The 14,681-nt window shown below is 53.6% G+C and overlaps 5 protein-coding genes across 5 annotated transcripts; 3 read left to right on the top strand and 2 right to left on the bottom strand.

Annotated features, from left to right (window-relative positions):
- Nucleotides 1–862: 862 nt before the first annotated feature.
- G647_09343 (uncharacterized protein) lies at nucleotides 863–1,908 on the top strand (the record flags this gene model as incomplete). Its single annotated transcript, XM_008733646.1, has 2 exons — nucleotides 863–906; nucleotides 1,020–1,908. 2 exons carry the CDS (start codon nucleotides 863–865, stop codon nucleotides 1,906–1,908), a joined length of 933 nt encoding a protein of 310 aa, XP_008731868.1.
- A 280-nt stretch (nucleotides 1,909–2,188) lies between these two features.
- G647_09344 (uncharacterized protein) lies at nucleotides 2,189–2,404 on the bottom strand (the record flags this gene model as incomplete). The annotated part of the gene is made up of 1 exon (XM_008733647.1): nucleotides 2,189–2,404. A coding segment is annotated over one exon (216 nt), but the record flags the coding sequence as incomplete, so codon positions are not given.
- Nucleotides 2,405–4,142: 1,738 nt separating this feature from the next.
- Nucleotides 4,143–7,505, top strand: G647_09345 (uncharacterized protein; the record flags this gene model as incomplete). Its single annotated transcript, XM_008733648.1, has 1 exon — nucleotides 4,143–7,505. The coding sequence occupies one exon, from the start codon at nucleotides 4,143–4,145 to the stop codon at nucleotides 7,503–7,505; it is 3,363 nt and encodes a 1,120-aa protein (XP_008731870.1).
- A 68-nt stretch (nucleotides 7,506–7,573) lies between these two features.
- Nucleotides 7,574–8,754, bottom strand: G647_09346 (uncharacterized protein; the record flags this gene model as incomplete). Its single annotated transcript, XM_008733649.1, has 3 exons — nucleotides 7,574–8,504; nucleotides 8,588–8,594; nucleotides 8,691–8,754. 3 exons carry the CDS (start codon nucleotides 8,752–8,754, stop codon nucleotides 7,574–7,576), a joined length of 1,002 nt encoding a protein of 333 aa, XP_008731871.1.
- Nucleotides 8,755–9,769: 1,015 nt separating this feature from the next.
- Nucleotides 9,770–14,486, top strand: G647_09347 (uncharacterized protein; the record flags this gene model as incomplete). The annotated part of the gene is made up of 3 exons (XM_008733650.1): nucleotides 9,770–10,246; nucleotides 10,351–12,579; nucleotides 12,630–14,486. 3 exons carry the CDS (start codon nucleotides 9,770–9,772, stop codon nucleotides 14,484–14,486), a joined length of 4,563 nt encoding a protein of 1,520 aa, XP_008731872.1.
- Nucleotides 14,487–14,681: the final 195 nt, after the last annotated feature.

Here is a 14,681-nt window from a genome sequence, read left to right on the forward strand (position 1 = left end):
ATGCTCGATGCTCGATGCTCGATGCTCGATGCTCGATGCTCGATGCTCGATGCTCGATGCTCGATGCTCGATGCTCGATGCTCGATGCTCGATGCGTGACATCTGTTCCCTTCGCGATTCAGCCTGCCAGTCACTCAATGCCAAAAGTGCTTGCAGATTGATCGACCGTCAAGAGACATTATTTTCCGTCTCATAGACCCTCTCGCGGCGCAGTGACAATCCCATGCGTTGCTGGTTTCTCACTTGCTCATTCCTTGAATCATCTGCTCACTCACTCATTTCTTCATTTACTCTCTCTCACACTCACTCCTTCACTTCCTCAGTCACTCAAATGTCACCATAACCCTACCTCATCTCATTCAGCTCGGGATTTCATCTGCGGCTTCACTCTTACCTTCAGTTTCACCTTTACAGTTCGTCCGACGCAACTGACCTGCGATTGAATCTATAGCCCGTCATGACACCTCACGGCCCTGCTCTGCCTTCTATTTTGTTTGCGGACCACGGGTAACCGAGCGGTTTTGTCACTCACTCTCACTGCCGTGGTCCGAACAAGTATAAGTATCTCCCATTCCATGCGTCCTCGACTGGATCTTAACTTCAGCAGCATCTTGATATCTTTGACTTCTTATCCTCGTCCTCGTCCTCGTCCTCAGCCTGGTACACTTGTCCTTCTGTTTTGCGAGATCTGGATCTTCTGCCCCGGGGACACCACATATCAATTTCAGCGGTTGCATCGCCGCCTTTCTGCTGCGAGTGATCAACCTAATCCCAAGATCGATCTTCCATTCGCAGGAGTTCCTCCCAAGATCAGACACGCTGCACACGACCATTGGAATCGCGTCTTCGATTGTGGACAAGGATGTCTCAATCGCTCTTGTCTTTGTCTCCGACCAGCCTCAAGAAGTAAGTCTTCTCTCTTTCTGGTCTCAAAATACTTCCTTACCCGAAATTTGCCGGGAACGTCTCGATCTATATCATACTTAGTCATGGGTTGACGCCGCTGACGATCGCGTTAGCCTTAAAGCCGGCGAGACCATCACAATCTGGTACAAGGAGAGCGACAACGCCGACTCAGTCAACAGACGAATCCTCTTCGAAGCATTTCCGAAAAACGTTGTCACCACCTTCTCAACCACATGGAAGGCCGAATTTCCACCCATGAACAAGATGAAGACCGACGACATCCTCAAGATCGGTTCGAAGAAGAGCGTGACTGTTGTGGGCGGGAACTTCAAGGTCTGGAAAGACATGCTCAATTGGATGTTGGCTTCGTGCCAGGGCCGAGGGCTTGAGCAGCTCAAGATCCCCAGCGTCAAACCGTTCACCTACCTCTTCATCCTCCGCGCCTGCGCTCGTGTCATCGGATGCGAGCACCTTGTCACAGAAGCCAACCGGCACATGGATCGCATTGCCGCAGTTCAAATCCACTCCGAGGATGTCCGTACGCTCTGGTTCCTCAATCCTCCAGATGAGGAAGTGAGACAGTTCCTCGCCGACCACGTCGCCATTCGCTTCTGGGAGAGGAGACTCAAGGCATACGGCGCATATCGAACCTTGCGCATGGAGATTCCAGAATTCAACCAAGCGATCGACGATTTCTGTACCATGAAGAAAGCCGAGCGTGCCGAAGAGAAGAAGAAGCTGTGGGAGCAGAGAAAGAAGGAACGAGAAATCAAGCGAGCGACGGGCTATGGAGGATATGGCCGACCAGGGAGAACGATCGGTGGCTGGAAAGGCAAGGATGGGAACCAGAAAGCAGGGGACTCCAAGGATGAAGGAGAGCCCAAGACTGTCACCTTGAGGATGGAAGTTGTTCGCAAGGGCACCAAGAAGCAACCGACCTACGCAAAGTTGGATTTGGGGGCCATTGGTCTAACGAAGCAGGAATCCGTGGGTGGTAAGTAGATGACCTGTGATGGATTCGGTGATGGTGCAGCGCTGCTTGGTGTGATCTGGCCGCCAGTCAAGGACATTCCTGGGTATTGGTTGGGTTGACGGCAGCGGACAGGATTGGTTTCGGCGCAGGTTCAACGTCGGCTGGTTCCACGCTCTTTTGGAATTCTGGTTTCCAGTACCTCGTAGTTATGTCTCACTGTTGACTGCGAAAGGCAGCAAATGAGGGCAGGCGGATCAGCCAGCACAGCGCCCCACAAATGGACAGTCAGCTTAGACCATTGTCTTCTCCTGTTTCTCGACCTCTTTGTCGCATGAATTCTTGATGACTTGTGCAATCGTCGCAGCAAGGGCGAAATGGACCAGTGTGAAAGCCGCACCCGCCAGGCACAAGCTTCGAGTCAGACTGTCTCCTTGGACGTATGGTAGGGCGTAGGTCTCGACACCGACACCGGGAATCGTGACGGCGACGATTGACCGAGGCCAGGAGGTAGGAAGGCCGTCCACCAGGAGGGGTGGATTTTAGCGATCACGGTGAGTTGTTCCTTCGCGGATTGCGCAAGCTGTGAGACACTGCGCCTTCCACGATGGCATAGAAGACAGTCAGGGCCGACGAGACTAGCGGAACAGTGGGGGCAAGGTCGGGCCGCACACCCGAGGTGGTCGCCGTCGACATTTTGCTGGGACGTGATGGATTCGTATGGAGGTCAGAATTGGGGGGATCGGGACGTTTCATATACTTTCTGCGGCCTTCAAAAGCCCGCAGAGAAAGAAGTCATCGCTCAAGCATCGTGGACGGCGGGAGGCATGGAGCCGAATGGAGCCGAATGGAGCCGAATGGAGGCCCTGTAGGTCAGTCTGGATAGAAAATGATCAATAGGATTCGAGGTTACAGGTTAGGATCATGTTGACGTGCGCCAAAGGTCGCACTTTGCTGGGTTGGAAAATCCCATGCATTCGTGCATATCTGCAGCTGCAGCCTGTCAGCCGTTCTGGTGGCACCGCATATGCAGAGAAGTCTGTAACAGAATCCATCGTCGTGCAGCATCTAGCGACCAAATAACAATGCATATCAACATCGCAATCTCCATCGTGCCGTTCGACTGCATTCTCCCCCAGAAGTGCTTACGATCTCGCTGCTAGACTGCCATAGTACGCTGTCAGTTACCCTATTTGGCGGTGGTCAAGCCTCCCTCACAGTGAGGTGTGTTTCAGGGGCATCAAGCCCAACCGAGACATGAAACTGGCCTAAGTCGGTGCCAGTCTAAGCGTCACAGGCTTCTTCCTTTAACCGAGTAGCGGCGCGTCCTTGCTTGAGTCTAGCCCGAAAGCCTAATTGGCGTGCGACCCAGCCCCGCCCGCTGGCTGAGCATCCCCAGAAAGCGAGTGACAAGACTTCTGTCCGGTACTTGTGCTGCAGGCAGGTTACTCGTATGATTTGCAGACGTGCAGAGTTCATATTGAATTCAATCGCTCAATGCGTGCTAGGTCACGGCTGGAGTGGTGTGCAGTTCTTGTGTCGAAGGCCCGTTGCTTGGACGAGGTTCTCTGGTGATCATCTAGTCCTCCTCACTCAGCGCTTCCCCTATCTTCACCCTGTCTAACAGCCTGCAGCGTGTGCATCGTGGAGGTCCAGCATTATGCCTGACAGCTGCAGCGCATCGATCAGATCGTCCATACGAGTTATTGTGGCGCCAGTGGTCCTCCTCCCGAATCCATCACGAACCCACCGCTCACGATAGGTTTGGCGTCTCGGCACCAGCTCCAAGCGAACCCTGGACGCTCTTTATCTCCAGACCTTGATCGGCACCTCATCCCTGTCCCCAGGTCAAAATTCCACCGCGGCCGGCATCTTCACGACTCCCTCGTATTTGGCTCTCCACGTTTTGTGGCCGTTGGCGGCTGGAGGACATTCGCAATTGTGGTGAAGATCGAGGCAGCCACATCTGCACCATTTCCTTGAGTTCGGGGCACGGGCAGCCGTTGGCTAGGGTGAAGAATGCCCATGCGGCCATGCCATCTGTTAAAAAAATGATCATCTAGAATTTCTCGACCCATAGCTCCGCCATGTCCACCGAGCCATAGACTCTCACGTTCTTCGTGTTGATCTTGCGACCTGCATTGGAAGACGCGAGGCGCCTCGTTGCGCGAACAGACAAGGCTGAGGGACATTAGAATTATCGCTGAAAGGCACACACACACACACTCACTCTCTCTCTCTCTTACCGCGAGGTTTCACCACGAACATGCCACCACCAACGACCGAACATCCGGACTCTTCTCGACCACTCGCAGATTACTTTTGGATAGCGGGGTTGGATAGCCAACAACTCGTTGACGCTTTCTCCCAGCAACGGTGGTCTCATGATCTTGTCGAACAGAATGGCGTCGAGACGACGATCAGGGAAGAGGTCACGCCCGAATTTGACCAGTCCTCAATCATGCAATCACCTCGTGGTTCAGCGAGCCATTCCAGGCACGACTCGTACCAGAGACTCTCTCAACTATCCGATGAGGCGAGAAGTACAATTCAGAGTCTCGACAGCGCCACCCAAACCCAGAGCAACCGGAGCAGTATGACGGTCCGGCCTGCTGATGCTGCACCTGATGTTCGAATGTCCTCAGCCATATCAGAGGCCGACTTTGACAAAGCTATGAAGAAATTTGCCACGGATCGAGACGAATTCTACCTGGACTTGAGCTTTAACTCGGCTGAAACAGCCAAACCGACGCGCTCAAAATCACACCTCCGAACACAGAAGATCGTCGCCCAGGACGAACCGCCTTCTCTGCCCAACCGCAATTTTGGAAGCATCCGCAGACATTTGTCGTTCAAGGACATGTCCAGCACGAAACGCCAATTGTCAGTGGCCCGGCGAACATCGACTCGCACCTCGCGCAGAATGAGCAGCTATAATTCCGTTATTCCCAGCCCAGACGCTTTTCACAGTTCACCCGAACAGTACCCCTTGACAAGAAAGTTCGAACCTGCTCTACTCGAGAGATATCCCCGCTCAAGCAATCCCGAGAAGGGTCTGAAAAGAGGACCGTTCCCGGACTACTTACCGATGTTCGCCTTTCCAAACGACATCAAGGTAGTCTCATCCGATATCAAACCGAGATCGACCTGGCACGAATTTTCCATGACTGCCGCAGATAATTCTAGGCTCACAGCAGTGTCAGTCACCGTATGGCTTCCCGTAAGTCGTGACATCGCTGCCGCATTGGACATGAAATGTGATGAGTGGCGGAAAGCTCATATGTCCGAGGCGGAACGAGAAATGGCAACTTCACTCGCGGAGCGGCTAGCAGTAGAGAGCACCAAGCTCTCCAGGCTGCTCACACAATTGCCTCAAGTCTCCCAAGATTCTCAAGGCAGAGAAGTCTTGGAAGAGGAAATCAGCGCGGTCGAGGAGAAGATTACTGTCATGTCTGATATGCTGCGGCCACTGCGACAGAAATCAGAATCGGATATTCAGGGCCTCATGACCGCAGAGACCAAGTACTGGGTTCCAAGAGCTTACGGAATCCTGGGTAGCGACAGCACTCTGGCAAACTTCTGGCGGCAATGGCTTCGGGCGATTGTCGTCCCCATGACGGATGGTGGAGTGTTGCGAGTGCCAGCCAGTTCTCCCAAAGTTGGCATGTGGCTGCCTCTCGAGAGATATGTCGCCACGCTATGTCTTGAGGCACCTCGTCCCGTATCGTCCAAAACCCAAGTCCAGACCTCGATCAGAGAACTGCAGCTTTATGCGAAGAAAGAAGCGGCAAACGAACTCCCAGGCAGTCGTACCACCGACTTGTACCCGATCTTCAGAACCCTTACTATACCTAACGTCGTCCTTCTTCTCGAATACGCCTTGGCAGAGTCAAGGATTATCCTGCTCTCATCCCACGTTGCGATGCTGCAGCTGGTGAGCAAAGCGATTTTGGAACTGATCTGGCCTCTGGAATGGACAGGTGTCTATATTCCGGTGTTGCCGTCACGACTGGTCCAGGCGTTGGATGCCCCGTGTCCGTATATCTGTGGCATTGACCGGAAATACGACAAGTACGATGTCCCCGACGACGACTATGTATTGGTTGACCTGGATAAGAATGAGTTGCATAGTACAGCACCACCACCATTCCTCCCGAAGCAGCAACGTCGGAAGCTGATGTCCCTACTCTACCAAGCCGCGCCACTCCATCAGAGCTTCGGTGTAACGCCTGGACCACCCGCGTACGCCACAGAGACGTTTCCGCATGATGCTTTTGCTGCGGAAATCGAGTCCCCCTTTACCGCCGTTGCCAAATCAACGAACTTGAACAAATTGGCCAGTCTCAGCTCGACAATGTTCGGTCCGCAGGCGGCTACCGATACCATTCGTCGGGCCCCAATGCTCAACGTGTTCTTGGCTTCGACTCCGACGAGGGGCAAAAGTGCTGACCGACCGAGAACATCATCAACGGCACGCCATTCCATGGTTACAGACTCAGACAGCCAATCTCCAGTCACTAGCAGCTTCCCTGTGACGCCTGCTTCTGCGTCACCGCGGACCGACTCGGGATATGCTCTTCAGACGTCTCTGAGAGAGAAGAAATCCGGACACTTTGACTCACTTTCAAAGCGGAGCTTCTCCGGGTCCACCCATATGCTTCGGAAGGCTAGCATCCCGTTTGTGAAACACGCTGCAAGTCCCTCTACAAGTACTACCCTATCAGACAACCGAAACGGGTCGACGTACGCGCCTTCTACGTATGCGCAATCAACTCTGGCGGCGTCTACAATCATGCCTGGAGCGAGTGCGCAGCCTGGACGGAACGGTGAAGGTACATATTGGTCGGAAGGTCACTGTCTACAGTGGAGAGGCGCTGACGGTCCATCCACCTGCGTGCTCTGCGACGACAAAGCTCAAGACGGGTTCTACAGATGCGGGGGCTGTGGGTTCGTCATCCACGATCGCTGTGCCGACCAAATCTCCGTTGTCTGCTCCGCGGCCTTCTACCCTGACCAAGTCCGCGCCGCTTTCGTGCGGTGCATGGCCAGCTTGTTTTATACCTATCGGAGATTCATGCAGCCCGCGACTGCACAGAAGAGAAAGCTAGGCTCGACGTTCACCTTTGACAGCAGTTCATTTATCAAGAGCCTGCCTCCCGACCACGCTGCATACATGGAGATGCTACAGCAGACACAAGCCTGGAATGAGTTCATTATGGATCGAGAGGAGAAATCGTCCAAGCCCTCCATCGCGCTCTTTGACGCCATTATCACGGCAAAACGCGGCCGAGCGGGACTTCGATCCAGCCTTCCGAGCATCGGCTTCAATCGCAAAAGCTTCTCGCCACTCTCGACCCCGGTACCGACGCGGACGGACATTCTCTCGGACACATCCCAGCATCAGTGGCGGATAGTCTCCGTGGCGTCAAGCTCGGAGCGGCCTGAGCTGGGCCCGGCGGCAAAAGGACGTGACTATCACACAATCATCACACGAAAGCCAGCCAAGCTCGAAGAGGGGTTGTTCAAGCAGGAGGAAAAGCTTCCCGATCTACCAACGATTCCTCGCAAGAAGTCGAGGATGAGTGTGCTGACGGGCAAGCTGAACGGTCTGGGTATGCATGCCCCGTGAGCTCCACAAGATCTGGCGCGTCGCGCCCTCGGCTCACAACGTGTGAAGCGACCAACGATGGTAGGCTCCTAAGCTGCTCTTCGTCGGGTCAAGAGGTTGCCTGTGCTGAGGGAACCTCGTTCCCCCATCGTGGTGCGCCACTGGATAGCGAGCTGGCCCAGCACTGCCCTTCCGTCTCGTCTCAAACTATTCTTCACATCCTCCAGACCGTCTGAGACGCCTTCTTGTTGCTCGACAAGGAACGCGACTTGTATAACATCGCGGGGCTTGAACAAAGGGCGCTCGCCACCATCTTCGATACCCTCCTCAGCATCCCAATTGAGTGAAGTCGACTTAAACGGTGGCCTCGATTGGAGCCTTGTCTCCTCCAAAACGACCCCCGCATCGGACACATTCTCTAGCTGGGCTTCCAATACATACCGAAGCAATGCGGTCTTGCCATATGGGCCATATGTCTTATCGACGACCTCTGCGGTCTCCAGCTCAGTGGTTTTTGTCCGGACGCTCAGGCACGGCTGGGCCAGAAACTGATACAACTTGCGAAATGACCGCACTCTGCCGCTTGTCGCTTGGCCATCGCCTGTGGTCTCAGTATAGCTTACATTGACGGCCAGGACATGGTTGCCTTCTTCCTTCAGATCGAATCGGATGATTCTCTGCAAGGCGCTCCCTGGTCTGTCCTCGTCCGCGATGCCCTCGGCGGCATGGAGCTCCAAAGGAACTGCCTGCGACGGCGTTTGCATCTCTGCAAGGATTCGAGTTCCGGAAACGGTCTTCAAGGTCTGCTCGGGCCGAAGTTCATTGTTGGCACATAGCGCGCAGGAGAAAGTTTCGCCGACGTGAGCGGATCCGAACGACGGAGGCAAGCCCAGACTGCTAGATAAGACGAATTCTTGGTCCACGGTCTCAGCGGGATACGCCAGGGAAGCTGTATGGGGTATCTTGGTCTCATTCTCGCGAGGGAAGGGGTGTTGCTGTGCAAGCGACGGTCGTGAAAGCCTACAATACGGATGGGCATTAATTGGATGAAACACGGGAGTTGGATACCGAGAGCCCATGGAAAGATATCAGGCTCAACTGACCTTAGGACTGCAGTTTCAGTGTATTAGCATAAGCGAATAATATAGCTGTCTTTGTAACAACAAAAAGTAATCGGCTTCTCCCAGCGCGGTGCACTTGACATACCTTTCAGAGATACTGAGTGAGGCTCTTTGGCGAAGTTTCCCGTGTCGGCTCGAGCTCGAGCCATGAGCTCAGCCAGACCTCCAGGTGGGCGTTGTGTCCAGCCCGTCGTGGAAGGATGAGTGAGTGAGGGGTTTCGAAATACTATCTATCTCATCAAGCTATTGCTATGCGATTCATTGACCTTGCCCTTTTTGTGTCTAGATTCTATTGGTGGACAAGCTGAAGCCACAAAGAGGCAGGAGTGAAGTGAAGCGGATGTGAAACGGAAGTGAAAGTGGCGGGCGGAATTTCCAAGAGACGCTGGCCGGCAAGTCCAACCACGAGCTTCAACCAATTCACCCACTCATCAATTAATTACTCCGTCCACTTACTCCATACTGCTCTTAGAAGACGACTTCCCTGGGCGTACTTTCGCATGAATATATCACCGTGCCCGCTACACTCGAGTCCACTGTCATAGAGCCTCTCGAAACAAGCCTCTCCGTCTTTTCGGCCTCTAACGGTCTGAAGAATATCCGCCTCTCGACCTCTTTTGGACTTCGTCCCCTGCGACGGCTTTCAGCTTTCAGCTCACCATCCATGTGATCTCGGCTCCTCAGCTGCTCTTTGCAGATTGTTGCAGCCATTGAACCACGTCATCTTCTTGTATCCAATGGCCTTTCCCAGTAATGTCCGACCCGATGGCAACCGCATTTCCTCAGGCCAGCCTGCGCATGCATGACGCAGTCCTAGCGATTGCCTTAAAAAAGATGCTGTTGCGTTTGGGTCCACTTCTCTTCTAAATGGTGGTGAACCTGGCCCTGGCCTGACCAAACACATCACCGCCCAAGACGTTCGCCTCTCTTACATCCTGTTTATTGGTTGCACAAGTACAGGGTACCAGCGCCTCTACGCTGCCACTAGCCAGCGGAACATATGATCCGTTCCAGAATCTAGAAGAGCTATGATTCTCAGCCTTAGAACGCCATGGCCGGTCGAATTTGTTCCCAGGTCTGTCGGCCTCAGTCTGCTGGCGACGTTCTCTTTCATTCTCAAGACAAGGCATAGGAGCCATAGCCAAACATCCGAGGGCGAACACCATGGCGGCTCCGAGGCAGCCTCAGACCGCGCCCGCCTTGTCACGGGCGGAGATGGAGTTGAAGGCAATGTGGCAGGAAGCCGAACTCGAGTTCAGCCAATTGACTAGGCGCAGCTTGAGGACCGACCGAGAAAAGCGCTTGGATGATGTTCTTGCAGAGCTCGACAGAAAATATCGAGCTCCAGAAGAGGGTGGTAAGAAGGCGAAGTTTCGGGCTACTGTCGCACAGGTACTCAGCTGCATCCAACTGCTGGGTGGGTTAGCCGCGGAAGGGGTATCGATCGTGTTCGGGCCCGCCACTCTGTGCTTCAATGCCATATCGTTCTTGATCGACGTTCCGGGAAAGATCGCCAGTGTTTACGAGGGTGTCGGTAGCCTGTTCGAAGAGATCTCACATTTTCTCGTCCTGTTCAAGATCTATGGGCACTACACCACGCTGGACCCTGAACTTAGAGATGGCATTCACAAGCTTATGATGGTCAGTCTTTTTTAACATTGTACCGTACCGTCCGGCATATGTGTCGCAGCATTGCCTCTGTCTGTGAAAGCAGTTAGCTGATCCCAACTCTGAGAGCACATTAGTCAATGATCAGAATCTGCGGATTGTCGATCAAAATCATCGAGGGTGGGCTCTTCCATCACATCAAGATTGGGGCGAAAATCACCTTTTTGAATGATGACAGTGGTGTCAGGGCTGAGCTCGACAAGTTCAAGGCTCTGATTGACAAGCAAAGCCACGTCACAGAGGCCGTAACCCTGCAACACGTCCTCAGCAGCGAAGGCAAGCTGGTGGAGGTCCTCAACACCCAATATGAGAATGCCGAGAAGCTCAGCAATCTGGAAGGGAATATGAACATCGTCGTTGCCGATGTGACCGACCGCAGGATGCAAGTCATCCTCTCGGAGCGGGTGGAGCAGATGGCGACGATGGTGTCCATGACCAGGGAGTCTGCTGAAGAAGCAAGGAAATTGACGCTAAACATGATGGATAATCTTCTTCCAGGGACTGGACAGTGGTTGCTGGATGATGAGGACTACCAAGAGTGGAAGAGCCCCAATAAGGACACGATCCCCCTGCTTCTTCTGTCTGGAGATCCAAAGACTGGCAAATCATCTCTCTTGGCAAGTATCGAGAAGGACCTGCGCATAACTACCACGAGCACAGATGTTGCCATTGCGTATCATACATTCACCGGACGAGATGCGAGAGGCTCGAAAGATAAGAACAGGGACGAGTTAGTGTTCGCACTCAAGTCAATGGCCATTCAACTGGCGGGCCAATACAGACCTTATGCAAAAGAGATGGCTGCTCTCAAAGATGGTTTCAAGCCGCCTGAGGTTGGCAAAGAGAAAGACCCCGTCGAAAAGCTATGGTGGGACAAGCTGCATTTTTCGAGATCTTCTCAAACAAAGGAAGAGGCCAATTTCGTTCTGATCTTCGATGGTCTTGACGAATTGTCAGAAACCAATCGCGCGAGGTTTCTCAAACTCATCAAGACCATCCGGGACGAGGCCCGCACTCCGACCAAGACAGTTCGACAACATATGCGCATCATCGCCGCGGGCGCCCCGAAAGTGTTTGAGGGCAGATTTGAAACCATAGACATCTCGACACGCAATTCGTCTGACATCAGCTTGTACATTGAGGAAGAACTGAAAACCACTGAAGCCCTTCAGGGCCAACATGCGGAAATGCTCGCTCTCCTACAAGATGTCCGTGAAATTCTGCCAGCTGTCGCGCAGGGGTCTTTCTCTATCGTTCAACAAAAGCTGGAAAGGATCAAGGAGGCCGTCGACTCCGACGCGTACCTGGATGATGTTCGGACTATCTTGTGGGAGGATCCTGCTGAAGATTCAGGCAAATTGGCCAAAAAGGTCCTTGGCGACCTCAACGCAACTCTCAACGCCCACGAGATCGCCGAGTTGAGCGTGCTGCTCCACTGGTGCGTTTTCGGAGTCGGGCCTCTCACAACGGATGAACTGAGGGCCACCGTCTTTTTGAGTTCGGGAAAATCTTCGTTGCAACCGTTTGAGAGAAAGCTCACGAAGAAGTACACCAAAGTGCTCAAGGTTGAAGGGGACCAAGTGTTGGTAGAGCCGGAGATTGCACGACTATTCACCCTCCAGGGGAGCTCCGGGTGGGGGAATGAGTCCGCCTCCGTCCTCGACAACGCCAGAATCACCATGACTGTATCGATCAACCAAGCGGATCCGCGCACTGTGCAACAATTCTTCTGGGACCTGACCGAGCGCGTCGGCATTGGCAAGTTCGATTTCCTCACCATGTCCAACAACGATAGCAAGGGCACGATCCGCACGGATAGGGCTCAGGCGCACTACCATATCACAGAGCAACTGCTGAGACTTCTAAACGACGAGCCCCACGAGAAGACGCAGTGCCTGGTTCCCTATGCGATGCGAGAACTTCCCTCGCACCTCAAGGAGACCTACGACTCGTTGCACACAGTTGAGCTGGAGGCTACGCAGCGAAGGGACATCGCCAAAAGCCTTGTGGACCTCCTGGGCGACGTAGAGGGTATAGAGAAGTTCTGGAGCGCCGAAAAAGTAGTATCCTGGGACTGGTTAGAGCCCAAAAAAGCAGCCATCGTGGAAAATTGGCTGACTGACCCAAATACGGTTACCGCACTCCAACCGCGAGAGCGACGATGGATAAGGGACCACACAGCACCCACCGAGGGCAGAGGAGGTGTTTTCAAGCCCATTACTTTGATGGTGGCAAGACGCTGGCTTCGCGATCGTACTTGGTGGGCGAGTGAAGCATATATGTGGGTCCATAAATATATGCTATTGGTAGGCCCCATCTCTCTCACAAGGCTTTTGACATACTGACCAACCGGGAGCGAAACTCGGATGAGGAGCTGGAGGAACAACCCGTGTACTTGAAGGCTACGATAGAACGTCAAGAAGACGTGGACGATACATCGGGACCAGGCAGTATTGCAACACCAGAACGATCGCTTGAGGAGGACGTTTTCGATGCTGCAGCATGGGTGCAGCAGGCCCTGTCTCTCAACGACACGAACCTGGACGCATTGTGGTACGAGCGTATCGCGGAGACTTTTGCCCAAAACTATGAGCCTGCGGCCGCAAAGCAACAATGCGAGAAAGCGAAAGAACTTGGTGGTGGGTGGTCAGTCGATGAGATATGGGCGGTCGCAGTGGAGAAGATGAGTCGAGACGAGGACGACCCCGTGAGAAAGGAGGAATTAAAAACATTGGCATGCGAGAGGCTTGAGACGGTCGTCGAACACCTGAGGTCATCGTTCCAGACGCCCGAGGCCGGAGATGATGGGCGACAGGACCTCGCGCGAAACCTAGAGAGACTGGCAGACTGGCAGGCAGAGCTGAAATGCCTCGATCGCGCATTCGCACTATATGAGGAAGCGCTCGACATGGACCAGGGGAACCATTCTACCCGTGGCGTACTCCTCAAGGCTGTCTATGCGGAGGAAAGGGAAGAAGAAGCCAGGAACATGCTGGCGCGGATGGTCAACCAAAAGGAACCATCGTCAAATCTGGACCTTTTCCCGGCCTTTCTCTGGTATTTAGCTGTGAATGAGGCGGCATCTTTCTCACTCGAGCCGCTTCACATCATTCTATTCCTGGGTCAGGCGGATAAGGCTTTCAACGGTCACGTCCTCAGAGCCATCGAAACAGCGATTGCCGACGTTAGAAGGAGTAATGCAACAATCACTGAAGGTGTGCTCCTTCTCTATCAGGGCGTATGTCTGGCCCGGGGTACATCGGACGACTCACACATTCAACAAGCAATCCGATGCTGGGACGACTGCCAGTCTCTATACCTCCCATCAAGCTACGACTTGGTAAGAATCCGCCAAATGGCCGCACGCTTTGTGGCACAGCATTTCTTCCACCAAGCCAAGAATCCAGACATCTCGCCGGAAGAACGAGAGCAGAACTTCCAACAACTTCTGAGAATCAACCGCCCTGCCTCGCTATCGCCTAGTGGCTTCCAACCGACCTCCTATCTGGCGGCTTATTACGTTCTACAGGGTCAAGTCGAAGAGGCGCGCAAGCTATTTAGGGAGGATATGATTGCGGCATTCGTCATCCTCTCCGACCATGATCCGGACAATGATGTCTTCGGGTATAAGACTATCGCCAACCTCCTGATGCATACGGGCGACGACCTCAACGCGCTGAGTGCATGGTCATTGCTTGGACCTGATGACGTTTTCAAGATCCCCGACCAGGAAGCGCCCACCGAAAAGGGCTCCGACAGCACCAAGCTGCAGGAACTTGAGCTCTCTGACGAAGTCGAGGGTGTAGAAGTTGCTGCCGCATGGATCGAGGAAGATATTGACGTTCAGGATGCTACTGACCGTAATGGTCCGATCGGGTATAGTTGCGACGGCTTCTGTGGACGCAACTGGTGGTACGCCAACGATATCTATGTGTGTCGATACTGCCCGGACACGCAGTTTACCGACGACTGTGTGGAGAAGCTAAAGGCGAACAAGTTGGAACGATACATATGTGATCCTGGACACAGCTGGCTCCACGTGCCGAAATGGTCTGACCAGGATGCTCTAGAAGTCGGGCAGGGTAAGGTTCGTGCGCATGGGCAACTTGTGGATGGAAAGCGAGTTGGAGGAGACACCGTCGAGATACAGCAGTGGCTGGATGAGATTCGAGACATTTGGCGTCTGCCGAAGCTAGAGCAGCCGGTCACATGAGATAATAGAAATGAGATGGCACGGGGCAAGTTGACGGCAGAAAGGCGGAGGGAACTGGGTACAGCTTGATTTCTTCTATCTCGGCACTCCTCGTGGACATGGCAAAGTTGGAAACAGAGAAGATGATACTGCCCGGTCTCATCTGATTTACTCGCCAACCCAGCGTTTTAACAAAATCCACACCCACAATTTGAA

This window comes from Cladophialophora carrionii, assembly GCF_000365165.1.
Source record: "Cladophialophora carrionii CBS 160.54 unplaced genomic scaffold supercont1.9, whole genome shotgun sequence".
Classification (NCBI taxonomy): Eukaryota; Fungi; Ascomycota; class Eurotiomycetes; order Chaetothyriales; family Herpotrichiellaceae; genus Cladophialophora; species Cladophialophora carrionii.